The sequence below is a fragment of the Netta rufina genome (assembly GCF_964035555.1).
Source record: "Netta rufina genome assembly, chromosome: 8".
Lineage (NCBI taxonomy): Eukaryota > Metazoa > Chordata > Aves > Anseriformes > Anatidae > Netta > Netta rufina.
The window spans coordinates 21,869,571-21,895,383 of record NC_140131.1 but is presented as its reverse complement, the minus strand read 5'-3'; the positions used below and the strand labels follow the sequence as shown (position 1 = coordinate 21,895,383).

At 54.1% G+C, this 25,813-nt stretch overlaps 1 protein-coding gene across 2 annotated transcripts in view; it reads right to left on the bottom strand.

Annotated features, from left to right (window-relative positions):
* PBX1 (PBX homeobox 1) overlaps positions 1-25,813 on the bottom strand; it is a 112,774-nt gene that overhangs the window by 17,681 nt on the left and 69,280 nt on the right. For both annotated transcript variants that reach the window (XM_084291258.1, XM_084291259.1), the window contains exons 3-6: positions 8,171-8,415; positions 5,743-5,933; positions 5,012-5,147; positions 2,210-2,369 (exon numbers count right to left, since the gene is read on the bottom strand). In XM_084291258.1, the coding sequence (XP_084147384.1) occupies positions 2,210-2,369; positions 5,012-5,147; positions 5,743-5,933; positions 8,171-8,415 (732 nt within the window). The remainder of the gene's footprint in view (positions 1-2,209; positions 2,370-5,011; positions 5,148-5,742; positions 5,934-8,170; positions 8,416-25,813) is intronic.

Genomic DNA, 25,813 nt, shown 5'->3' with positions numbered 1-25,813 from the left:
ACAGCTCAGCTGGGGAGATCTCATCCTGGGGTGCTGCTGTTGGAGACAAAATCCCGAGGCCCTTCCAGCTGTCTTCTCAGAAGGCTACGAGGACGTCCAGTCCCACCACCTCTGCAAGCTGACCCCGAGGCTGTCACGGTGCTGGTGGTGGGGCACTGCAGCGTACAGGGAGAGCGGTGGCACCTGGCTGGCTTGGAGACCCTTTGCTTCCAGCAGAGAGAGGACCCTCCATGGGCTGACGTGCTGCTTTAGCACTGAGGGCCCTGAAAAGAGGACGGTGTTTCTGGAGAGCAGACAAGTGAGCCAGAAAGAGGGCCCAGGAGCTCAAGTTGTCCGCGTTAATAACAAGGCCGTTTGTCCTTCCTTGGAAGCGCGGTGTTATCCAGGGATTATCTGAGCCGTTTACTGCGGGGTACCAGCCAATTTATCTTCCAAACGGCCGTGTTACTGCCTGTGGGGAAGTCGGAGAAACAGACTCGCACAGGAGCACTATTTAACCGGGGAAGTGCCTATTGCACTACCCGTGGGCCAGATCCAAACCCATTTAACTCATCCGAAGCGGCTCCCTGGCTATTCCAGCCCACTGGGTCTGACTCCTGTTGAAGGAAGAAAAGGAGCAAGGCTGCGTCTCTTTGCTCCGAGCTGATGTGCACTGCAGGGCAGCCTCGCACGCAGTCGGTATCTCCCTCAACACGCAATTCTGCTGTCCTCCCAGCTTTTCTACGCCGGGGGGGGGGGTTAGCCATTTCATCAGGTGTTTGGAGTGAGCTGTTTGGAAAGGATGACATTTTTAAAACTGCTTCTAAATCTTCTGCACTTACAGCAATGAAAGGAAGGGAAAAAAAGAAAAAAAAAAGACTGAAAGCAAATTCCTGCAAACCATCTGTCCCTGCCAAACTCTGCATCACCCACCCGAGCCCTCTGAGCGCCTCAGCCGAGGCAGAGCAGGCAGCACAGCCCGCTGACGGGGGCTGGAGGTGGGCAGGATGCCTCCCTGCAGCATCTCTGACCCCAAGCTGCCACATCTCGCTTCCTTCCCCTTAGCAGCCTACCTGCTAACAGCACGTGTCACCCCCTGGCCGAAGGGCATCGCGAGCAGACACCGAGCTCAAAGGCACGAGAGTGACCCCTTCCCACTCTCCCTCCCACCCCTAAAAAGAAAAGAGGCACAGAGATATTTATAGGGATAATCGACTGCATGGCACCCGTGAAGTTCCCCCTTTTTTCTTTTTTTTTCTTTTAATCAGGTTCCAGTTGTCCATCGCTCCCGGGAGCTGGGCACAAGCAGCACAGAGCATGCCGACCGCCGCCTGGGATGGTTTTGGGGTCGGGTTTTGGGGTCGGCCGTCCTCGTGGCACGCACCACGGACGGACTGAGCATCATCGTTCTCTAGCGGAGGAGTTGAAATCTGGGCAAAGCGCTTTGTGCCTTTGACCCTCAAAACAAACGAATGGAAACCACAGCAAATGGGCAGGAAAGGGGGAAAGGGGAGGGAACAAAGCGAGCCATGGATTTCCCCTGGGTCGTACTGACACAAAGGGAAAACAAAATTCACACAGAGCACACTCTTGCAGGTGATCCAGACATTGTCATGTAAGCAATCAAAGGTAACCACAACAGAAAGAAAACCAAAGGATAAAAGTTTACCCAAACAACCCCCAAAATGGCATGAGTGACGACATCCCAGAAATATTGGGCTTCCTTACATAGGGCCACTCATGCTTTCAGCCCCTACTGAAACAGAACAATTACACAAGGACATTTTCTTTCTTTTTTTTTTTTTTTTTCTTTTTTTCCTCCCCCCAGACAATCCCATTTGTGTTTTTTTTTCAGATCATTTTTCTGCTTTTGTGTTTACCGTCCATGCACGTAACACCCAAGACATCCCCGTCACTCACACGGTCTGATCACATTGCTTTTCGAACAAAAACCAGAACAGAGAAGGGGAACCAAGAAAAAAAAACAACAATGCAATGAAAATAAAGTGCCCCCCACAAAACAAACTCCAAAACCAAACCCATCTCTTTTTTTTTTTTTTTTTTTTTTTTTTTTTTTTTTTTAAGACCACGAAAATGAACCAACCGAAACCAGAAAACAAAAACTGAAATAACCCAAAGGAGAAAATGAGAGTGATTAGAGGGAGGGGGGGGGGAAACAAACAAAAAAACAACACTAACAACCCAAAATAAACAAAAAACAAAAACTAACCAGCTGAATTGGGAGTTGAGGGTGAGTTAGCCTGGCTTCCATGGGCTGACACATTGGTAGCCGTGACAGCCGTTTTGGCAGCATAAATATTGGCTTCCTCTTGAAATTTACCTATGTTCTTCTTGTACCGGATTCTCTTATTTCCAAACCAGTTTGATACCTAGAGCGAGTTTGAGAGAAGACAAAGACGTTAACGTTTCTGCTCTGGAAACCGCGGCTGGGTGAGGAATGAGGATTAGTTCAGGTTAAGCAGTGTATCACCTTCTTTTTTCCCCAGTTTGATTAGCCATGGGGGAGCACCTTCTACCTGTGCGTGCCATCCCAAACCCTGGAAAGACAGTGGGACCCTCCTGGGATCACCAGGTTTGTGCAGATACACCTGGTTCCTCTGCAGATCGGACTGCCATTGAGGGAACCCTCTATAGGAACTGCAAGACCCACCCCACAAAAATATCGGATGAGTTTTAAAAAAATGAGAAAGTCCTGAAATTGCAGGATTTGAAAATGAGCACAGTTCTCTTTGGTGCTTTGTATTTGCCTTCTTCACAGCATCCCTTTGACAGGGACAGCAGTGCAATGTGCTTCCTCCCTCTCTTCCCAGTTGTGTTTTCTCCTCCTTTTAGAGAAGGAAAAATACTCAGTGAATTCACTCAGGCCTGGCAGATGCACAAAATTGCCTTGATATCATCTACGCTCTGCTTTTTGATCCATCCAAGTTAAATCAGCGCAAAATGCTGGAAGTGAATGCTTTTCACCCAGCCGAGCTCTGCTCTCTGTGATTCAGCAAGCTGAGAGCTAGCCTGGGAGCACGGAGCACCTTCAGGGTGAGGCTGGAGGGGAGCATGGGGCTCATCCCAAGACCTAAATCGGCCCTGCTGCTGCTGAACTTGTTCATTTGTGGCCGCTACGTCACAGTCAACAACTCCAGAGAGGTGGGGAAGATTCAGCTTCGAGTTTGGGATGCAGCTCTCAGCTTCTCTGATGACACTGGACATGGAGAAGCAGGGGAATGTCTTCCTGGGTACAGGTCTCGAAGCAGAAATCAACTTGCAGCCACTACTGACCTTGTTTTAGAAAGCTTAACAGGATGAAGAAGACAGACAAATGCCAGAGGATGCTGTAACTGTCCCACAGGACCTTCACCCTGCCTGGGATTGCTTGGAGCTGGGACTCCGAACTGATCAACCCCATTAGTGGGACTCTGAGGACTTTCTCACTTGCTGGTGAGCAGTGTCAATAACTGAACCCTGTAAGATTTATTCCTATGATGTTTTCTGTCTGCAGTGCCAGGTAAATGGTTGCACTTGATGATCTCGGAGGTCTTTTCCAACCTAAATGATTCTATGACCCTATAGAGTGCTCAGTGGCTTCTATAGAGAGCTGGCTTCATCTGCCAATTTACCTGTTATTGAATTGCACGCACCCAATCCCGTGCTGCTGCCGTGCAGGAAAAAGAAATACAACACGTAGAGACCCCAGGGTGGCAAGAAGTAATAACTCAGCACCCCATCCAGATCTGGGAGCGAATATTCAATGGCAGCAGGAGCAGGCACTGCTTGTCAGGAGCCCCGTTCCCCTGCTCGGCCCAGCTTCCTCACTAATGCCCACGTCCTCCTTCGCAGCCTCCCCACTCGGCTGATAAGCACAGCATTTCTCCTGGGCATTTTCTCTTCGCGAGGGAGAAGTTGTAAGTGCGAACAGATGAATTAAAAGTGAGAGGGGAAGCATCAGGACAGCTGCAGCTTTCCTGGAGCCAATATGTGCGGCCTCTCGCAGGTAACTCCGAGGAGAATCCACGTTTGGGTCTTCTGGCACAGGGGATGCAGTCGGAGTCACTCAGCAGGCATTCAACACAGTGACGACACCTACCCTCGGATGCTGCTGCTCCTGCTGAAGGCAGACATGCTCTCACAAGGACACCAGATGCTACTGCTGTCTTCAGTTTACTCAAGTGATGAACAGGCATGTGCCTTGGGGCTGGAAAGAGGCCCAAGACGAGGAATGCAACAGGAGCCTGGAGGGAGTGCTAAGCTCACACGAGGACAAGACTACCAGAGGCAATTTACTGGCTCTCAGTCCTTCAGCTTGCTCCAAAAAGTGAAGAAATAAAGAAGGGCAGGCCTGAGTAATGAACAGTCGAACAATTCAAGTACTGACTGTTCCCCTCACAGATCCCAGCAGCTCCCAGGTCAGAACAGACTGCAGGAACTACGTGGCTGCCTCAAATGTACGGAAATAATTCCATTTGTCTTTATCAACCGCCTTTCTTTGAAGGATAGGCAAGTTGGGGAGATGTCATGTTCAGCAGCACAGGAGTAACAACAAAGAGAAACGACCTGGGGAAGCCCCCCCTCCTTGGGCACAAACCACAACCATCAGCCTGTTTGACCCCAACCCTTCCCACCGGGACCTTGCTCCTTCAACCTCATCAGGCAAACTCTGCTCAACTCTTCCTACTCCCTTCAGAGAAGGGACTTTCAGCTCAAATAAGCTCTTGCAAACCAGCACTGATTCCCTGAGGAGAAGACTGCTTCTTGCTGAATTCCTGTGCTGTTAACCCCTTGGCTATATACACAGACATTACTGTGTTAAGTCTGCATCCCTCCCAAGTCCTCCCCCAGACTTTCCTTCTCCATTCCCAGCTTCATCCTGCAAGACTGCTGTCTACTCTCCTACCCACTGCACTAGCCTGCCCTAAACCCATTTAGTAATTCATTGTTTCACACTGGGGAGGTCTGGAGTTTCCTTTGACATGTTAAGGTTTCCTTCAGCAGCCTTTGCTGTATTTCTGGGATCTCTCACCTGTGAGACTGTGATGCCACATTTCTTGGCTAGCTCTTCTTTGGCTTCCTCACTGGGGTAAGGGTTGCTGAGATGGGAATAGAAATACTCATTCAGGATTTCCGTAGCCTGCTTGTTGAAGTTTCGTCTCTTCCGCCTTAGGGTGAAGAAAGAAGGAGAAACAGAAGGAAAAGGAAAGGAAATCAGTGCCGGGGTCCAGAAACAGGAATGCAATTTTAGATGCTCTGACTTTCTCCATTTCCCCCCCTCCTTCCCCATCTCCTGTATGCAAGGACTCATGGCCAGGAAGCTTCTCATCTGCCCCTTGCAGGTAACTCCTCTCTCAGCACCTTCCAAAGCAAGTCTCTTCAAATTATTGCTGCATCCTTCAGCCTGCAGAAGTCTCTTAACACTGGCACCCAGCTCCCACAGCTGGGAAGGTGACTCCTGACACCTGGCTGCTCTGGCTGAAGATGTCAGCGCTACTCTGCACAGCTCTGTGCTGAGAAAGCAGCCGTAGATACTTCCTTGTCACATCAAAATGAGAAAGAATGACACGGGCTGAATGTCTTGTATTTCTCTCCCCTCCCTTGCTGAGCCCCATACTAAAGGATAAAGAGGACAAACAGTCCCTGGGACTCAAGATTGGGAGCCCCTACCCTTCTAATCCTCCTCGATTCCCCCCCGAAGCTCAGACACCTCTCCAAGGCGGCGCAGTGGCCATGCAGAAAGGTCTGGGCGAGCGACCTTACCGTGCGTCCAGAAATCGGGAGCGCAGGATCATGACGGCTTCACACGTGCTTTGCTTCAGCTGCATCTGGATGGAGCTGAACTTGCGGTGGATGATGCTCACCATCCGCTCGATCTCCTTCGGCGAGATGGGCCGGGTCCGGCTCTGCTCGCGCAGCAGGTTCATCACGTGGGTGGTGAACTCGTTGCATGCCTGGGAGGGCAAGAAAAGCAAAAGAAACCCCAGGATCGGAAGGTCATTCGACGGCGTCAAGGACAACACGGAGGCGACGCAGCTAAGGAGGGAGATGTAGGGTGACACCTCGATGGCCAGGGTTTGCTAGGGCAGACCCACAGCGAGGGGCAGCTGCTCTCAGCAGCCACGCAGAGGCACCAAGAGACCCCCAGAGCACGCAGAGCAAAACGCAGGAGCCAATATTTTGCTCTCAGAGATCACAGATGGAGCTGGTGCTGATAAAGCTCTGGAACCCATAAAGAAGTCCCAGCCCTTATGATTTTTCTGGGGGAGCTCCAGCTGAATGTGAGGGCCACCAACCTTTCAGCCCTTCGTGCCTCCTCCTGCTGCCCCAGCACCACGCGCCCTGCAGAGCCCCTCGTGCTTCCCACAGAGGCACAGCCCTGCTCCAGGCTCTTAGCACATCAGATGAGAAGTAAATAACGATAATAATTAAAGCCTGAGTGAGGCGGGAGCCCTGACAAGTAAGGGCAAGCAGGTAATAAGCCCAATTAGCTTGCTGCTGGCAGAGTGCTGCCTGGCTGCTCTTGCTGTCCCCATGCCACGTTGTGAGGATGGGGGGGGGATTTGGGGGCTGGATGAAGGCAACTTCATCGCTCTCTCCCCCACCTCCTCAAGGGCAAAATGGGATCCTCCAATTCCCAGAACCAGTCTGGGATCCAAGCCCCCAAAACCAGGCTGAAAACAGCACTGGGACACTGATGGCCTGAGGTGCTCCCAGGACATGGGCAGATGCTGTGGGGACAGTAACCCCATTTGCCACCCCACGGTGGGGAAAGAAAGACTAGAAGGGGAAGGAGAAATTGATTTTGTGGCCCGGCCCCATTTCTAGAGCATCTTGGTGGTAAAAATGACTTTGTAAATGGGTTGTGAGAAGGAACGAGCCAGGGGAAGGTGCTGGGGGAGATGTGGGTGCATCAGGGTCCATTTGGGGGGCAAAACCAATGCAGATACAAAATCGGAACAACAAAACCAAAAAAAAACTACCTAAGGAGCAGAAATGCCCTCCCCAGAGCCTGTGCCCTTGCAGCTGAGTCCTCCCTGGCTCTGCCCTTCCCGTATCTCTCCCTGGGCTCGGATGCCAGAGGACGTGGGGTCTCTCTCCCCCCTTTTGGGCCTGAAGGATGAGCAGTGACGTGCTCTCCACCCGTACCCCGTGAGATGGCCGAGCTGTCCCTGTGTGCCACGCCGCTGCCACCATGTTCGTGCCTCGAGGGAGTGGCAGCAGCGGCTGAGGACAGCCACAAAGGTCACCCTGATAGCACACCCTGCCGAGGGGGCACAAATAAAGGGGTGCCACGTCCCCTAGCTCCGCTAACACCCCGTTAGCTGGCTAGGAGGGCTGTGGGGCCACCTTGCTCTTGGGGAAGCAGATCTGAAGCAGCTGTGCCTGTGTAGGCCTCACCCCGGAGCCTGCCCTCGGCCCCACCATGGCAGCAGGGCCCTGGCCGTGCACCCAGAAAGGGGGGATGCTTTCTTGCTCGCACTCCATAAACCCAAACCTCCGGGGAGAAGCCACATTCATCCCGAGGGCAAGGCGCGCGGCAGCGAGGAGAAGTCTGCACAACATCTGGAAGCGTTTGAAAGAAAGCGATTTGGAGCTGGGGCTTGCAAAAGCTTCTCATGCAATTGTCAGTGTTACTAATAGCTGCATTCATGACCCAAATAGTTTTTCTTTTCTTCTTCTTTTTTTTTTTTTTTTTCCCCAAGAATCATTTGCCACACAAAAAAAAAGAAAAAAGACACTTTTTTTTTTTTTTTTTCCTTCTGGAAAATTAATTTTTGAGGCAGAAGAAATACTCAAGAAACGTTTTGACTCAAGCTTTGCTTTAGGGTGCTTGGAAAACTGCCTGCACCACGACCTGCACCTCGAAGAGGAGTCCCCCTCTGACAGGGCCAATTTCGGGCAAAATGGTGAGGGAGGAGTGAAACTGAAAACCAAGGGGGGGAAGACATGCCGAGCCTATTTTCACGGCCCATCTCAGTGCAAAAAAAAATATGAAAGGGTTCTCCCAACCCTAAAAAAATCATGTTTTCGCTGTACCACAAAGCAACAGCTTGTGTTTGCCCGCACACTCCCAACAATAGATGTCAGTAGCGAACCAGACTGCGCGCATCCAGCTCGGCATCGGCTCCACGTCCCCACACAGCACCCCTAGTCCAGCCTTGCCCCGCACCACGAATGAGCCTGTTACCTGCTCGTACTTCTCCAGCTCCGTGTGGTAGATCTGCCGGATCTGGGAGAGTTTGGCTCTGTAATCGGAGTGCTCCACCGAGTTGTCAGAGCCGGCTCCTCCTGATGCCGCGGCGGCGGCGGCGGCGGCGGCCGAGCCTCCTCCTTTTTCGGGGCCCGCCACCCCCTCGGCCAGCAGCATGTTGTCTAACCGCATCAGCTGGGGGTCCGTGGGCTCCTCTTCCTGCGCTCCTCGGATGCTCAGCACTGCATGGAGACACAAAGGGAAGAGCCTGAGTCGCGCCTGCTGGGGCAGCAAGGACAAAAGCAGCCCCGCTGGGTTCAGCTCACCCACACCAACTGAAACAACAGGAGATTTACCAAAATCTGCCCAAACGAGTGGCATGGAGCGCATCCCGATCCATGCACACGATGGCATGCTGAGAGGCTCTACTCCAAACCTCAGCTGTGCACAGCCTGATCCTGCGCCATCCACATCAGCCCCCAATAGCAGGAGGAAATGCAGGGCCCAGGGCTGCCCGTGCCTCAGTTTCCCTCTTCTTAAATCAGAGGGCTAAAGCACAAGGAGCTGTTAGCCCCCGGAGGGAAAAAGAAAGAAACAAAGTATGGAATAAATTTCACTATTTGGTAAACGCCTTCTTTTAGAATCTGGTCGTTCCAGCGAAGTCTAAGCCGTGCTAAGAAAAGGGGCAACAATAAATCAATCCTCACAAAATGACTTGCCAAGGAGAGAATTTTTCTCCCCTTTTTGTCCTCGCTGTTTCAATTATTGCTTCAAGTAAAAGTCATTCTCCTTTGAGTGCCTCCCTGTAAAAATGACATGGGAGCACCCCGACGGCTCGGAGCGCCGGGTGCCTGGCTGGAGCCCGGCTGGCGGCGAAGAAGAAGAGGGAGGCACGCCACACAGATGACACGAAAGCTTTCACACCCATATGTATTGATACATCAACGCACACACACAAAATCCTGGGGTTTTTGTCATGAGGCAATGCCGTTTGGGTTACGCCTGCGGTCTGTGTTTGCACACACAGGCACGGCCTGTGGTTTCCACAGGTGTGCGCATCTGCAAAAATATAAAACAAACCCTTGACAAGCCAACAAAAAAGACATCTCCGGAGAGAAATGAGTTGTATTTCCCCGTCTCATCCGTCACAAGGACCCAAAGCACTGTGTAAACTCGTGCACATCCCTCACGTGCGCACCCGCAGCGGGGCGATGTTGCAGGGACTTTAATAAAGCTGTGCCTGCTTACACCTGAGATGGCTCCGACCCGTTTCCCTGACCCCCTAGTCTTCAGCAGAAGCAAAAGCAAGTGATTTTCACCATCCTTTACAAAATACATCTGAAGTCAGTTGCCAATATGGAGTAAAACCAGATTCAGCCAAGCAAGGAGTGTGTTCCTCCTCAACCAGGAACAAGCTGGAGAAGGACAGAGTTAGTATCAAAATCACACAAAGTAAAAGGTCCCGTTGAAAGGTTTGGATAACGCAGGGTTAAAGAGCTTTTTTAAGCCCCACTCTCCTCTGAAAACACTGTTTTCAAGACTTTAACACTTATTGGCATTTTTGTGATTAAAACATTCACTGTCAACAAAGGAGGGAAAGTTGAAGGGGGATAAAGGGAAGAAAAAGAAATAGCAACAGTAAATTTGCCAATAAAATGAACTAATACTAAATAACTCCACACTAGGGATAATCGTGTATGTAAAGGGGGATGGCAGCACGGGGCCAGATCTGGATGCAGATGCCAATTTTAGAGCAGCCAGGTCCAGCATCTCTCTCCTCCGCCTGAGGAGAATAAATCATTAAAAAATAAATCATTAAAAAAAATAAATCATTAAACAAAAACACATCAAAAAGCCCAAATACAAATGGGAAGCAACACAGGTTAAAAAAAAAAAATAATAATTAAAAGAAAAACAACAACCAAATAAAAAACAGAGTTGCCAAAACAGGTCCATCTGGACTTCAAAAGGGAAATATTTTTAGATTAAAAATCTCAGGAATCATTGACCTGACAGGTAGGCACAAGTGATTAATTAGTTTATGTTTGGAGAGCTGCTCGGTGATGAAAAGCACAGCGTAGCCGCTGCGCCTTGGTACCGCGCGGCACGAAGCACTCGCAGGGAGCACAGGCGAATTTTGGTGCCCGTGTACCATCAGCACCCTCCGGGGACACGTCCCCAAAGCAGCCACCAAAACGCCACCAGGGCCGGGGACCACAGGGAATTGACAGAGGTTTGGCTGGCCAGCCGGAATAACGCCGCTGAGTAAATAAATGAAAAGGGCAATGTGTCTAAGCAGAACTGATGCTGCCTATTTATCCCTGGAAGGCTGCTCTCAGACCAAATGATTATTTAAAAGCTCCTTTTTTATCTTCCCGGAGCTGCACCCGGCTTGAGCGCTGCTCCTGCCAGGGTGCCCCCGAGGTGCCACCCCCAGCCCCAGCAGGGGACCCGTTTGTCCCTCCTCGCCTCCCCTCTGCTCCTCTGGATGTGGTTTGGAGATGCCGCTTCTGCCGGCTGTCCTGGAAAGGGGGAGGCAGCCGGGAGGGAAATCTCCATCCCTGGTGGCCATCAGAAGCAGGCAGCGTTCAGCACGGAGGGGACAGGGACATTTTGTGGCCACACCGAGCCACCCCAGCACAGCTCCCAACAGACCACAAGCATTGGCACTTGGCTCGCCCCTGCCCTGGCACGCAGCGCTCTCCATTTGCTGCTCCCGATTAAAGAGAGAGGAAAAAATAAAATAAAATAAAATAAATGAGATAGTGACTGCAAGCGGGGGGTGCTGGGGGAGGAAAATTCATGCAAGACTTTCTGTCCTTGGCCGCTTTCCTGCTGGCTTGGCAGCCCCGAGAGCCGCACCAAATGCCGCTAGAGGGTGCTCAGCCCTCGCTGAGGGCCCCCGCTGGCTCAAAAAGCGTTTTTGTACAGACGTATGTACACACACACACACACAAACGGTATGTACATACATACGTATTTTAAAATCAAAGCAAAACCACGCACCTTGTCCCCGTTTGCACTGTTGCAGAACGCTCCCCAGCTCGCCGCGGAGGGGAACACCGCGCACCCAGCACGGCCACCCTGTGAGCAGCACCCACAGCAGCACCAGGAGCAGCTGGGGACCACCACAGCCATATGGCCTGGCCACCAGCACCCCCACGCTCACGGAGACCTGTTCTCCTTCTCCTGCTCTCCCCAAAACCAGGCAGTGGTCTGGAGATATCACATCGTGGGTGAGGGTGACCCTGAGAGACCCATGGCGCACGACCAGCACGTATCGCCGAGTCCCATGCAGGGGGTCAGCCCTAGGTTTTCTCCTCGGGTATTTCCAGCAGCTGAGAAATGGCTCCCGGGCTCCCTCCTCTCTCTCCAGCAAGAATATTTCCCGGCTCCCTGCCTGCCCTGCTATTCCGGGACGCGGGATGGGAACGGTACGGAGTCACCGGAGCTTTCAGCACAGGAGCCAAGCACGCAGTGACCTCTCCTCACCAAGGCCAACGCTTCAGCCCTGCAGCTCTGCTCTCCCCCACTTCCAAAGCCTCCACACCAAAACAATCCCACCCCAAAGAGAAACCCGCTGAGGGCTTTTAGTGAGTGCCCAAGCTGGGCTGCTCTCCTGGTGGCGGGTTCTGCCCACTCCCAACCTGCCGAATCGCCTTTCCAGGGGGACACGTGAAAGGAGAAGGAGATTGCAAGTAAATGATTGCAACTTATCGAAAATAATGTGCTACTTAGCATCGGAGACAAGCATCCTGGCAGGCAGAAATGGGAAGCCGTGCCGGAGCAGATGGGAGTAATTAGGTTGTGATTTTCAGAAGGGTTTCCTTTCCTGCCTCCACTGTGCCTAAGATGTATCGGGGGGGGAAACAGAGACAGAGTTTTGGGAGAAGCGGCGACTCCTCGGCTGCGCGCTGGCCTTTTGCGTGACTTTCCCGCGGGGAAACGGGAGGCGCCTGGAGCAGAAGTGCCACTTGTGGAGCCCTGCTGCCTGCTCTCACTGTCCGCTTGCATAGGCACGGATGAGGCGAGATGCCTCCTCCTCCACCGAGGCATCCGCTGCCGAAGCATGGGCACCCCACCCTCGTTTTGGGATGAAAAAGGTCTTTCCTGAATCCTTTTCTGGACCGGGATGTGCCATACGTAGGGCGATGGCACGACAGCTCCGCTGGGAACGCAGGAGCTCCGGCGTGCGCCCACATAGCAGCGTATTAAACATCAACACGCTTCCTACCTCCTGCAATTTAAGCACCATTCACAACATTCGCTTGGGTTCCCAGAGCCCCAGCGTCAGGATTCACACGAGCTCACTGCTTTTCCTTAACGAAATGCTCCGGATCTGCAGCAACAGCCAGCGAGCAGCGGGCCAGCCGCGATGCCAACCAATGCCCCTGCTAACAAAGCCAGGAACGAAGCACGGGAACGTTATTCTAAGCCATTATTCCCTGCAGCCTGATTCTACGTTTGCGAACATTTAAGATCAACAGCACTGAACCCGACACAAAGATCTTCCCGTCTGCCTGATATTTGAGGACAGTTAAAATTGCGAGGGCTTAACGCATTTAAGGGGCTCGTGGCTGGATGTCTCCTGCTCCTCCTCCTGTGCACATTCACACCCACGGCAGGACAACCAGGATTTGCTTCCTCAGCCGACTCCCTGAATTGCTCTTTCCAAACTTTGCTGTTTCAGAAAAGCCCCCTGTGACTGCTCACCTTCCTAAATTCATGGAGTTTTTTTCAGTATTCAAGTGTATTTGCAGCTTGCCTTCTGCATCGCAATGCAACAACAAACCCCAGACACAAAGGAAAATATCAAATTCCCCAACTTGACAGCCCCGAAGCTTGAAATCCGGCATAAACCTAACGAAAGCTAACGCACCCACATCAACCACATGCTCCAAATACGCGTGGAAATCATCACCACGGCTTGGCCAACGTAGAGAGAGACATTACAGTGTGTAACTCCGTGTCTTGGCCCCTGTAAAATCACTGCAAGAATCCTACAGGAGCCCTCCTCAATGTGAAGGGATGATGGCAAGGAGGAGCAGCCCTCCCTAGGCACAACCTTTCCACCACCAAAATTTGGGGACTGCCCCCACCAAAGCCGAGTTTTGTGTTCTTGCTGCAGCCACTGACTTGGATTTTCAATTTAAACACCTTAAAGACCCTATCTTTGGAGGGAATAAATACACTCCTGGAATAAATACACTCCTGGAGCTTTGTGGAGGATGCTTGAGCATTTCCAACTGGGCTGCACCTTCAAACCACCACTGCAAGGGTCCCCATGCTGGAGAGCAAGCAAGGCTTTAACTTTAATGTTAAGTAACCACAGCATCTGAAGCCTCAGTCGGGTATGTCCACCACGTTTACATCAAGTAACTGAGAAAATCAGCACCAAAACACAAATACCTATTCCCAACACAAGTGGAAGCTGGGATTTCCAAATACACAGGCACGCACCCTTGCAGGAAGTGGGAATTAAGAGAGCTTTTTTTTTTTTTTTTTTTTTCCTTACAATTGACATAAAAGTTCCCCTCCTCTCTCCAACCTTTCCAAAACTTACAAATGGATGAACAGATTTTGCTCAGATTTTCCAAAACAGGCTGCCGTGAGATGAGGCATGGAAAATTTCAGCTGGCAAAACGGCTTTTTGTGCACCTACTTATTTATTTATTTCCCAGCGAGAGGAGGAGTACCGTGAAACTGATGGGCCGTTTCTGTCACCAATTTTCGCAGTCTACAGCCATAAAGCAAACCAACAAATCCCAACAGCAATAAAAGAAGAGAGGCTTGTAGGAACAAGCACCGCAAACCCACTCCAGGCCATTGCGAAGCCACCTCCTCTCCCAGCACAGCCGTGTCCATCAGGGCTGTTTGGAAACAAAGCACTTAAACAATTTTGCGCGAGAGGCTTTTAAAGGTGGAGAAGCATTCGTTCAGCCCATAAAGCACACACAATTGCGAAAAAATACACACTCCCACAGAGCAAGGGGTCAGAAAGCGGGTTAACCCCAAGCAAAAAACCTACTGACCACTGCAGGGCACTTTGGCAAAGTCCCCGGCTGTGCAACACGCACCGTGCTCGCCATCACGAGCTGGGGATGCAGGAAAACGTGCTCATCAGCTGCACAATGACCCACGAGCAGCCACGTCACGTCAGATTAATGGTTCATCTAGCCCTGAGGCCAGTTCCACCCGTGGCCAACAAGTCCCACGCAGGACCTGGACCGCCAGCAGGAGCATCAGACGCTCAGGGCACAGGCACCAACCCCAGCACCCTCCTAACCACCACCAGTCTGGGGAGTTTGCAAATTCAGACTGCTCAAAAACATTTCCTGAACCAAAAAAGAAATCTTCTCTTTCTATTTCATGTCATCATTTTCCTCCCCGTTTTTTTTTTCTTTTTAATCAGAAGTTGGGTCAACTTCGAGAGAACCAAACTGCTTTAGAAAACGGCAACTTTGCATCTTCCTAGGGTGGAAGAGGCCAAATTATTTGCTGAATTCAACCCAAATTCACGAAGCAGTCTGAATTACCCTCACACTGTAATTTTGGAGTGTGGGGAACTTAGCGCATGCCAAAATGTCTCTCATCTCCCAGGAGCAGCTCTCCATCACTTCGGGAGGCTGCAGAAGGGAGAAATGTATCGCACCGCGCCGGGGAACAGCCTGCACAAGTTTTCCCCCAGCCCCTCCCCAAATGCCAAACCAGTTGCCATAGCGAGCGAGGAGCTGGCAGCACAACCCTCAAAAAGGTCTGGAAAATTATCACAAACACGTTGGGGAAAAAAAAAATAAAAAAAAAAATCCCCCCCCCAAGTGGAAAAATGACCTAAAATAGCCCTTTCCATACAAAAAAAGGGCACGGTATCGTGGTGGTTACCAAAGCCCAGATTCCCCAAGCACTGTGACTCCCCGGGAAGCAGAATGAACATGTATGAGCTCTTCTTTCCAGTTTTTCCCCACGTTGACTGGTTTAGCTCATGGCCAGCAACCGAGCTGGGTAGGGAATCCTCTCGCTCTACATACCCAGCTATTGCTACACAATGGTCCATCAAAGCATCACGGATCACATTTAAATGCTTAAGTTGCACCAGTCCAAGAGAAGGCACCACAAGCTGGTCACCGAGCAGTGACATTTAGCCACAGCAAGCAGGCTGGAAGTGCTTACAGACCCCAGAAGCGATGCTAAAACGGGCAGGAGCGATGCTGGGCGCAGGCCGCCACGCCTGGTGTGCTCACAAGCCTGAAGTCACTTTATCTCAGTCTCCCCCTTCCTGACCAGGGCAGGATGAGCAGGTTCGAGCTGCTGTCATGAAGTGTAATCGATCCCTGTCTGCACAGAGTATGTCCCAAATCCTTGTGTGGCACCGACCACACGGCAGCAGGAGACCATCCATGGCGACGCGGCCTACTGCGGCTCGTCCCTAACCCATGCCAGAAGGACACAGGGATGGCCCCTGGTGGCTCCACACGGCAGCCGCAGGAGATAAAGCAGAGCAGAACGAGGCCGAGAAGTAGATCTGAGGAAAAGGAGAAACCTTTCTTGTTGGCCACGGGCTGGCTGGCTCGAGGGAGCATCTGCCTTGATGGAAGGCCGGTGGCTGTAAGGGTAACTTGGCATTACTGGCAACAAAGCAGAGGAGGGCAACAAAAACGTGTACACATGCCCTCTTCTCACACCTCTTGGAGCATAGTTGGGATTTTTTCCAATCCTAGATTGTGATATGGGGGCAAAAGAATCAGAATTTCCTATTCCAATGGTTCAGCACAAGGCTCTGCCTCGGTCCCCCAGTGCCTGCTGTGGTGGGACCTCACCTTCCTCTGCTGGGGTCTGGTGATGGCCCCAATCCCCTCTCTACAGCACCAGGAGAGCAAATTGTCACCAAGGGACTGAGCAAGCCATCGTCCCCACCCCAAGGGGCTCGGACATGGTGCTGTGCACACATGGAAACGCTTCCAGAGCCCGGAGTGGACGCGGGATTCCCCAGACCCTGCAGGAAGAAATCAGCAAACAAAAGACGGGATTGCTCCAAGGACAGGTCCAGTCATAAAAAAAAAAAAAACACACCCTCTGAACGCCAGTTGGGCTGGGATCTGCCTCCTGCTCCGTGCGGTGCTTTGCATATGAATTCTCCTTGCTGAAAAGAAATGGGTCCTTTGAATGAGCTGAATCTGCTAATGAGAAGCCGGGGCCTCCAGAGCCCCTCGGAGGACAAGGGTCCCATTTCGAGCGCCCCAGGCCAAGCCCTGAAACCCGAGAGGAACAAAGAAGAGGCTTTCCCCAGAAGGAAGCTGCTTTTCTAGCCCGCTCCCCTCCTGGAAAGGTCATCTCCCCTGGCCACGCTGCGCTGCTGCTCCACGCACAAAGCAGCCAGGCCAAGAAAGTCAGAGGTGAAAGGACTGGCAGGAGCCCCAGCCCAGCGGCTGCCTCTCAGAGCCTCGTCTCCTGCCATCCTCCTTCAGAAAGATGCTCCTTCAGACTCCATCCACGAAAAGCTGGCTCGGTGCTTGCTAGCTGGCAATGCCCCGCTCGGGTCTGGGCTTCGCAGAGCAATTCAGAGTCCCTGCTGCCCAGCATGCGGCCGAGTGCTGCCGCCCCGTCACCAAGCCCTGCCGTGGGCTAGGTTAAATCCAGGATTTTGTGCGGTCCAGGAGAGGTTTTCCAAAGCTGCAGGTCCCAGAGCAAAGCAATGGCAGGAAATCTTCCTCCCTCTCTTTCTTCCACCAAAACAAACGGCCTTACCAGCAGCTGGGGACAGACACGAGACTGCAAATCTGCAGCAGGAATCCTCCTGCCCTGGCCAAGGGGAGGTTACAGACAGTGCTGAGCACACGTGGATCACTGGCTCCTGCCATCGGTGATCATCTCCTTGGAGTTCATCCCTGGCCCAAAGTCTCAGCCCTATGGAGGCTGGGCACTGCTCTTCCCCAGGAGACCGGGGTCTCTGGTTCAGAGGAACCATCCCTCCCCATGTCACAGCTCCAGGCAATTCAAAACCCCAAAATTAAAGAAATTAACCACATTTTCAAAGCCTTGGTGGGGTCTATCAAGCTAACACAGCTACGGCACGCAGTTTTGAGGTGTATGGCTCGTATGGCCAGGTATTTAGGTCGGCGTTGGGTAGGAGGTTGGGGTGTGATGGGCACGGGGTGCCTGACCACCATCCCTGCTGCTGCAAGCTGTGCCACATGACGTCCCTGGGGACACAGCAGGGAACAGGGACAGACAACACACAGCCCCCGCTTGTGCCCCAAACCCACACCGACAACGTAGGATCCGACCTGCTGCTCCAACAGCCCCGTTTTGCTGGGACTCAGCGACCTCGGGCACACAAAGGAGCAGGCGCTTTGCGCGATGCTCGGCTCCTCGTGCCACCGTGCCCGGCGTCAGAGCCCAACGTGCCAGACAAAGCCCGGTTCTCTGAAAGGCAACAGCCGGTCGGCAGCGTTTTAGGGCCAGAAAACAGCTCTGAACGTTCAGTTCCTTTTTTTAAATAGAGGCCCCTTCTGTAAACGATCTGTTTGGACAGGAGGGAGAGTGCTGCAAGAGTCCAAGCGCTTGTGAAATAGGATCAGCTGCGTTCGCTTCAGCTCCATTCAAAACATGTGGGGGAAGAAAGAAACCCAAAATTGGCCTTTGCTGGCAAGGCGGGGGGGGGGAGGAAAGGGAGAAAGAAGGAGGCCGTCCACCTCCACGCGCCTCAAAGGGTGGGAGAGACCAGAGAAAATGGAGGGAAATAATTAAAAAGGATCAATTAATGGCATTTCTGTGTCGAGGCGTCTGTGTGTGTTTAATTATATTCCGTGCAAGATCTTGTTGACACAAATTTCCGTGCCGCGGGGCAGTGGCGTAACGGGATCCGGGTTTGTGTGGCCCTACCCACGGAGCCCCAGGCCACCCCAAAATCAAGGGGGCACAGCAGGAGGGCCAGAGGACCTTTTTTACAGGACAGGCAAAGGGCAGAAACATGAGTGATCAAGCAGGAGGGCCAAGGAGGGGCTGATGACAGCCCAGCTCGGGGATTTTACCACGAAGCTCATCCTTTCTGAAGGCTTTTGGGCAGAGCAGGGCTGACACCAAGGCTGGAAAGGCGAGGGATGGGGTGCTGGACACACAGCCCCTCTGCTCCTCCAGCCCCAGCCTCCCGCGAGAGAGGCCCACGCCATAAAGAGGCAGGAGATGAAAAAAAAAAAAAAAAAAAAAAGGGAGCAAAAATCTTCGACAAACTCCGGCTGCGTCCCAGATCAAAGATCATCTCCAGCGGGCCATCTGGTCCTTGTAAATGTAAAACCAAATTGAAAGCCCTGCCCTCACCTCCTCCGACTCCCTCGGCAATATTGCTTTTACCGTTCGGGGCCGAGGAAGGAGCTCGCAAAAGGCATCTGTATGTAATAGAGCCGCCGTGCAGCTGGGCTAGGGATTTGCTACCCCCCCTTTTGTTAATCACGAAGCAGAGGTAAATGTTTGCTTTGGTTCTCCAGGGGCCCTGTCATTACCGGGGGCTTTGGGAAGAGCCCGGGGCTGGAGGAGGGCTGCCTCGCGGATCCATCGCTCCTCCAGCTAGGGGAATGGTTGGCACCCCGGGCTGGGTTTGGGGAGGGACACAAAAACACGTCCCCGAGCAGAGAGAGGAGATGGTTGGAGATGGAGGAGCCCCGCAGCGTCCTCCTTCCCGTCCCCACGGTGCTTAAGGCAGGTCCCCCAGCACCACCCCATGCAAAAACAAAGAGGGGCTGAAGCAAGAGCCCCCCAAAAGGGGATGCAACCCCTCCGAGGCACAAAGAAACGGCGACAAACCCCGCCGCCGCCAACCCAAATACTCCAGGCTCGCCTCGAAAGAGGAGAAAGGTAAGGAGGCAGCTTGAGGAATTCCTCCCCATCAAGCTTTATTGTGTTATTCCAACTAAGCAGAGACAAAAAGACAAATCTCAGCTCCCTACTTTCATTTATAATTGAACCCAGTCCAGAAGGATGGAGCAAGTACCATCTGTAATGCAGAGTGCATTAGCAGCCGGCAGAATGAAATATTCAAATTACTGTAGGCTACCTCGCATTTTAATGACAGGGTTACAAAAACCTGACTTGTAAGTGGAGATTGGACTGGAAGAACAGAAAGTTTGTTTTTCCAGTGCATGAATTAACCTAACAAAATGCTACTTTCAGGGATAAAAAAAAAAAAAAAAAAAAAAGAAAAGCGTTTGCATGGGTAATTCTGCAACACATCCCAACAGGCTCGCAAGAAGAAAAAAAATAAAAAATTATTCCATTTAGCTATCCTAATTGATATATTGCCCTGGGAGATGAAAATACGCAGGGAAAAAAGGGCGAGAGCTTTTTTCCCTTCGGCTGAGGATGCCAATAAATACACGTGTGTCTGCGGGAGCGTTAACAACACGTACGGGTCCGTGCACGGGGACGCGCGGCCGCGTGCGTTTGCATCCGTGGGGTGCATGGGTGCAATAGTTGCATTAGCTGCACCCTTTTGATGCCATACACAATTTGAATATGCAAATCACCCCCTTGATTTCCGTGCCCGTGCCTGTGCTGGGATCCATTCGTTTTGATATCGTTAATCAGGGCTGCCGAAAAGCCTGACACAGTAAGTGGCTGTAGCCCCTAGCAGTAGTCAAGATGGAGTGACAGGCTCCATTTAAGATGTCACAGCATATAATAAAGTGTAAAACTATACATAAAATAAACGGGATAGAAACAATAAACTCGGCTCTGGCTTTGAACTTTCCACGGCGAGCGGCGCGGCGACACGAGCACACGCGCGTGCAAGCGGCCGGCGGGCACGGGGCAGGGGTGGCCGGTCCCTCGCCACCGGTGCTGCTGTGCGGGGTGGCACAGGGGCTCCGCAGCCTTCCCCTATACCCACAGCCAAAATTCCCAGGCTCCAAACCTCGTTGATGCCTTCTGATGTCTCTCATGGTGTGTCTGAGGTGGGAAAGCCACGCTCGCTTGCAGGATCGGGGGTGCAGCAGGTTGGTTTCCAGCAGCTTTTTGCTGGAGCTGGAGGTGCAGCTCCTCAGTGGCCCCACGGCACGAGGAAGAGGAGGGTTTGTATTTAGGCTGGGCTTTGCTTCCAGCAGCTCAGCAGCTGCAGGTGGGGAGGCAGCGAGGTCCTTGACACCTCCAGACCGGGCTTTGCCACCTGCCTGGGTCATCAAAGCCCTTCCCTGGCAGGCTCAGGCTCGTGCAAGGGGGGTATTTCTCAGCCATCTCCTATACTAAGGGGGGTGCCTGGTCCAAAAACCCCGTTTTGTCCCCCAAAATACCCCTCCGCACCCCGAACCCTCAGCTCTCCCCGCTGAAACAAACCAGTCGCTCTTCCTCCTGCTAAGCAGTTAAATTAGAGAGTATTCAATTAATAACAGCTGAATATTCTGTCACATTTAGGAAGATGTATGGTAAGACAAGCGAGTTGTGATGTCTGTGACAGAAATGATAAAAGTTCTCCCGACACAGCCTGGCAGATACTTGGCTGGAGGAGCCGTTTGCTCTCATGGACTCCAACGTCAGCACAGACACCAGCCCCAGCGCCGGCTTCAAAGGAGAGACGCTCCACACGGAGCAGGAAAACCTTTGCCAAATCGTTTGCAGGCAGCTCCCTCCCGCCCTCCTTCTGGGACCCATCTGAGCCTGGCTGGGGCAGCTCGCTGTGTCCCCGCAGGAGGAGAGCTCAGACCCTCCTGGGTCACCCCCAGGCCCCCGTTTGCCCCCAGGCTGCCTCAGTTTACCCACCCGAGGAAGGGATGGAGGGCACAGCTCCACCTCCCCGCTCCAGGGCTTGGCACGGCCCCATCACGGCGGGCAAGCGCCGTGCCGGGGAGGTGTCCTCCATCTCATCTACGTGCCCAGGGAAGGTGATCTCCACCTCATTTCTGTGCCCAGGGGAGGTGCAGGAGAGCTCTCTCCATCCTTCCTCTTCCCCCCGGGCGCCGTGTTTCCGGGGGGTTGTTTTTCACCGGTGTTGTTTGAGAACCCGGTTTTGTTGCTAAGAAACTACCTTCGCGCTGCTCCGCGAGCAAAGACAAAGCAAGCGTCAAAATAACACGTTATTTTGACAGGAGCCAGATCATCACCAGCAACGATCCGCTCTCCCCGCTCTCCCGCGCGCTCATTAGCGCGCTCTCCACGAGCGGCGGCGCCGCGGATAACCCACACCCCACGGATAACCCACGCCCCGCGGATAACCCACACCCCACGGATAACCCACGCCCCGCGGATAACCCACGCCCCGCAGATAACGAGAGGCTCGCCGCCTCCGTTCAGCCCCCAAACAAAAGCTGAATGAATGGCAGCCAGGGGGACACAGGTGCCTCGCACGCTGAAAGATGGCACGAGGCTTCTTGTCGAAAGGTAGGTGGGAAAGAGGAGGAACGGAGGAGGTAAAACCGCTGCCCACGTACGCGGCAGCTCGCTCTGTGCCTTGGCTCTGGTTTGGGGAAAAATGTAAGCACCTGTTGGCTTAGGTTTTGTTGGGTGGGTTGGGTTTTGTTTTGTTTTTTTTGTCAAAGTCCTACTGGAGAAATAGCAAAACACAAAAAGATCCCTGACACGTTCACTGCTCCAACCCCAAAGTGCTCTCTGCCTCCTGCTGCTCTCAGGGCGGGCAGATCCTGCCCCGCCAGGACTGGGGCACCCCACACTGCCATCAATTTGATAAAGAAATTATTCCAAGCCAAGTCTCCGGGATCCCAAAACGCAGTTTGCCAACCCATCCACCTCCCAGGGCAAGAGCACATCTCTGCGTTTCCCGCAGGGGCGTCTCTGAGCCCTCATTGCTGCTCCCAATTCCCATTCCCAACGAGTGGGAATGGGAACTGCTTCACTGGAAAGCCCCGAGCAGAGGCAGCGTGCCGCTGTCCCCACCGCACTCCGCTTCGGGGCAGCCGAGTGGAAAACCCATGTCTGCTTCCACGGGGGGGAGGAAAACCTAAACCCGAAGTCACAGGGCTCTGCCTCCTGGCACCTGGCCCCATTGTCCTGCCTGCCCCGTGTCTGGGCATCGTGCCGGTGGGCGCCACGGGGCTGCGGCCCCTTGGGGTGTGTGCGCAACATCTGGAGGCTGAGACCAACGGGGCTTGGATGAGAGCGGTGCCCTGCCCCGCGTGGCTTTCAGGGGAAAAAAAGGAAAAAATGGTAGCCACGGGGAGCCGTGCCACAAGAATCTGGGTTGTTCGCCTCGTCCCCTGGGGTGGCTGGAGCGTGACGCTGCGAGCCCTTGTGCCAGAGCCCGGGCTGCTCCGCACGGACCCGAAAACACGGAGCAGAAAGGCACGGCCCACCTCCCGCAGGGCAGCAGCTTGCCATGTGTGCTTTCACTGCCAGAACGCCGAGCTCCTCCCCACAGTAGGAGAGAAAGGGAAGGGTGAGAAGAGCTCTGTGGAAACCCACCAAACCCCAAACGACATTTCCCCGCAGCAGAACAAAGCCCTTGGAAATCCATCCCCCCCTCCCCAGCCCCGCTCGGGTCCCCCCCCCCCATCCCACATGAAAGCGGCATTTTCTGGGCTAATTACACGGGCCGCTCCGAGCCTCTTGGCATCATCCGGGCTGCGAAGTCAGACATCAAAGGGGCAAACTTTAAAATAAATCCATAACAAAGAGGGCAGAGTCAATGGGAGATCTCTTCCCCGCCGCCGGGGTTGAAGGCCGGGAGCGACTCGGTTCACGAAACGCATTTGACCACCGTGACCTCCCCGGACACCTCGCCTCGGTGCACAAAGGAGACATCCCGCCGGCGTTTGAGTCCTGGTGTTTCAAGGGCTGCTCCTTTCCCCGCACGGAGCAGAGCCTCGCTGGGGTGTCTGGATGGCACTGGGGACCATTCGCCCTCCCCGGTGCGCTCCAAAAGGCCCCCACGTGCTCCGCACAGCAGCCAGCCCTCGGTGACCAGCACACAGAAAGAGCTCTGAACCAGCAAGGCATGACCTGGAATCTTTGGGGTTTTAGGGCTACGGTCCTTCCACGGGCAGAGATTACCCCAGAGCTGACACAAGGCATTTCTGCAGCGCCCTGGAGAAGGGCATGAGCAAGGAAACCCGCGTGGGATGCCCAAAGTGGTGAGGAGCACCAGCACCCCCAGAAGTGGCATCCGAGGGATGCCAGCCATGCTCCTGGAAGCAGCCTGCTCCAGCCCTTCACCCCAAAAGCTCCCCACTTCTCCCTCCCCATCATCATACGGCCATCTCTCCCTGGGACGTGCCGTGCATGGCCAGGCCCCCTCTCCCCCAGCCCCTACTCCAGGGGGGCCGGGGCCGGACCTCCCTGCGCTTCCTCCCGGAGCAAAGAAAGGAGAGGAGAGCAGGAAGGAGCCTGGGACGGCCGAGCGTGGGACGCGAGGGGAAGGTGTCAATTAAAGCAATGAGGCCCTCCACGTCCCCGTGCCTGACAGCCAGGGTGAGCGGAGCTGACAGGCAGAGCGCCGGCTGCCTTCCTCGCCTCGCTCGCTGCCCCCACGCACCCCCAGCTCCCAACCAGCTCGGCCAGGGCACGCGGACGCGGGCAGCGACGTGGTGTCCCCTGTCCCTGCCCCCAGAGATGCTCCTAATCAGGGTAATTATAATGATTCCAGGCTTAAGCAGGCCACGGCGAGCCTGGAGGCAGATCGTAATGAAGCAGCCAGGGCTGGGCGGGAAGGCAGAGAGAGGCAGCGGGTCTGGGTCTCTCCGAAATGACTAACGAGCGCAGCGTAACGAGGCCCTGTCCCTGCGTGGGGTGACACGAGCCGGGTTTGGGGACACGGAGAAGGTGGCAGTGAGGTGGGCACCGCCTGGCATCTGCTGGGGAGCCCGGTGCTCGCCCCCGCTGCTGCCTCCCCCGGGAGATGCACCCGGAGAGCCCACGCTTCACCCGCTCCGCTCCCCTCCCCGCAGGCTCAATCTGATTACTGCTGATACACATCTTCTCCTGGGCTCCAAAACACGCTCTTCCCGGCTGAAGGATTCGCAGGGACACAGAAAACTTGTCCTGATTGCAGTGTTAATGGTCGTGCGGCCCATGTCATCACCGAAATGGCCTTAGGGGGAGACTTGATGGGTCTCTGAAGTCATCAGGACTACCCCACCTCATCTTGCTCCCCTTATTAAAACCATTCATCCTGGGAGCTAAATGAATATGTTTCATCTTCAAATGCTGAGACACAATAGCAAGCAGGCAGAGATCTAATAGAACAATACCCGTCTAATCATTCCTATTTTTCTCTCCGCATCCTGCCTTCATATTACACGCGCGCGGCCGCGACGCCGAGCCCCCCGCTCGCTGCGCCGGCGCCGGCCGTGCCCCACGGCGTGGGCACGGGCGAGGAAAGAGCACGGCACGGGCTGCTGCCCACGCTGTCACCGCACCTCGTCCCCTGCCCATCGGTGTCTCCCCTCTGTGCCCGCACGCGTGGCAGCGCCCCGCCGGGACGAGGAGGAACTCGGACGCGCCCGGCACGATGGCAAGGCTGGAAAAAGCCCCAGGACTTTTACAACTATATAAAGCCAATATAGAAGGAGTCTAACGGCGCAGGCGGGAGCAGGGCAGCAGACCCCTGCTTGGCGCAGCCGTTGAGGGGAAATATTGCCTCCCGCACCCTGCATTCATCATTTTCACGCTCCTCCTCGCACCCGCTGCAGGTTTTCCCGGCTCCCGTTCCCTTAGCTACAGGGACGATCTTCCCCTGCTTGCTGAAGCACCTCTTTGCATGCGTGACGTCGGACGAGGGGGGGAGAAGCATAACAATTTGTGCCTCGCAGGTTGAGGAAGGGGAGCAGAAAGCGCCGGGGAGGCCAGAGGGGGCTGCGGGGGCGCCCGCCGGAGCCGCCGCTCGCCTCCCCTGCGTAACGAGGGCTCGCACGACAAATCCCCGCTCCGTCTCAGCATGAAGGATGGTAACGGCGGCCGGCTCGGTGGCTGCCATCTGGAGCCCCGCCACGAAAGCCCCGCTGGCCCCGGGAGGCTTGATGGGGACGACCCCGGGGGGCGAGGGCCGGGGCCGGGTAGCAGCGCCCGAGCGCGCCGCCGAGCCGCCGGGCCCACCCAGGCTGCCGCGCTTGTGTTCGCTGCCGTGGCAGGCTTCATAAGGCTCCGCTCTTTGACTGGCGTTGAGTTTATGTGAAAGTAATTAACAGTAATTAATCCTTAATTACAGTAATTAGCCAAGTCGCAGTAAATTAAACCACATCTGGAGCAGATGAGGGCTTCCGAACGGGAGGCTAGCGCAGGCGACAATCGGAGAGATGCTGAATTCATCTGACAGCATCTGATTAAGGCTACCTGTTGCAGGCAGCTCATTTGCATCGTGTTTTTGTTTGCGCTTCGCAGTAACCCTTTCAGCCGGGCGCCCGCCCCACACCTCCGCTCCTCCTGCCCCCTCCGATTTTCAGGAGCGTGGTGAAATCTCCAAGGAGGGAGCAGCCAGGATGAAAGACGGGGAGCGGGAGAGGCGGCGAGGCGAGGCCGGCCCCAAAAGGCTGCCCTACAAGCCCTGGCTTCTCCGGGGTGGCGAGGATGAGCCCGCACGGGGCCGGGAGATGTTCCTAGGGTTGGACATCAAGCGCCAGCCACCCGCAGCCCGCGTGGAGCAGCCTCGGCTTCCCCGCACCCCGTGTCACAACAGCCACAGTAATACCAATAATAAAAGACCTT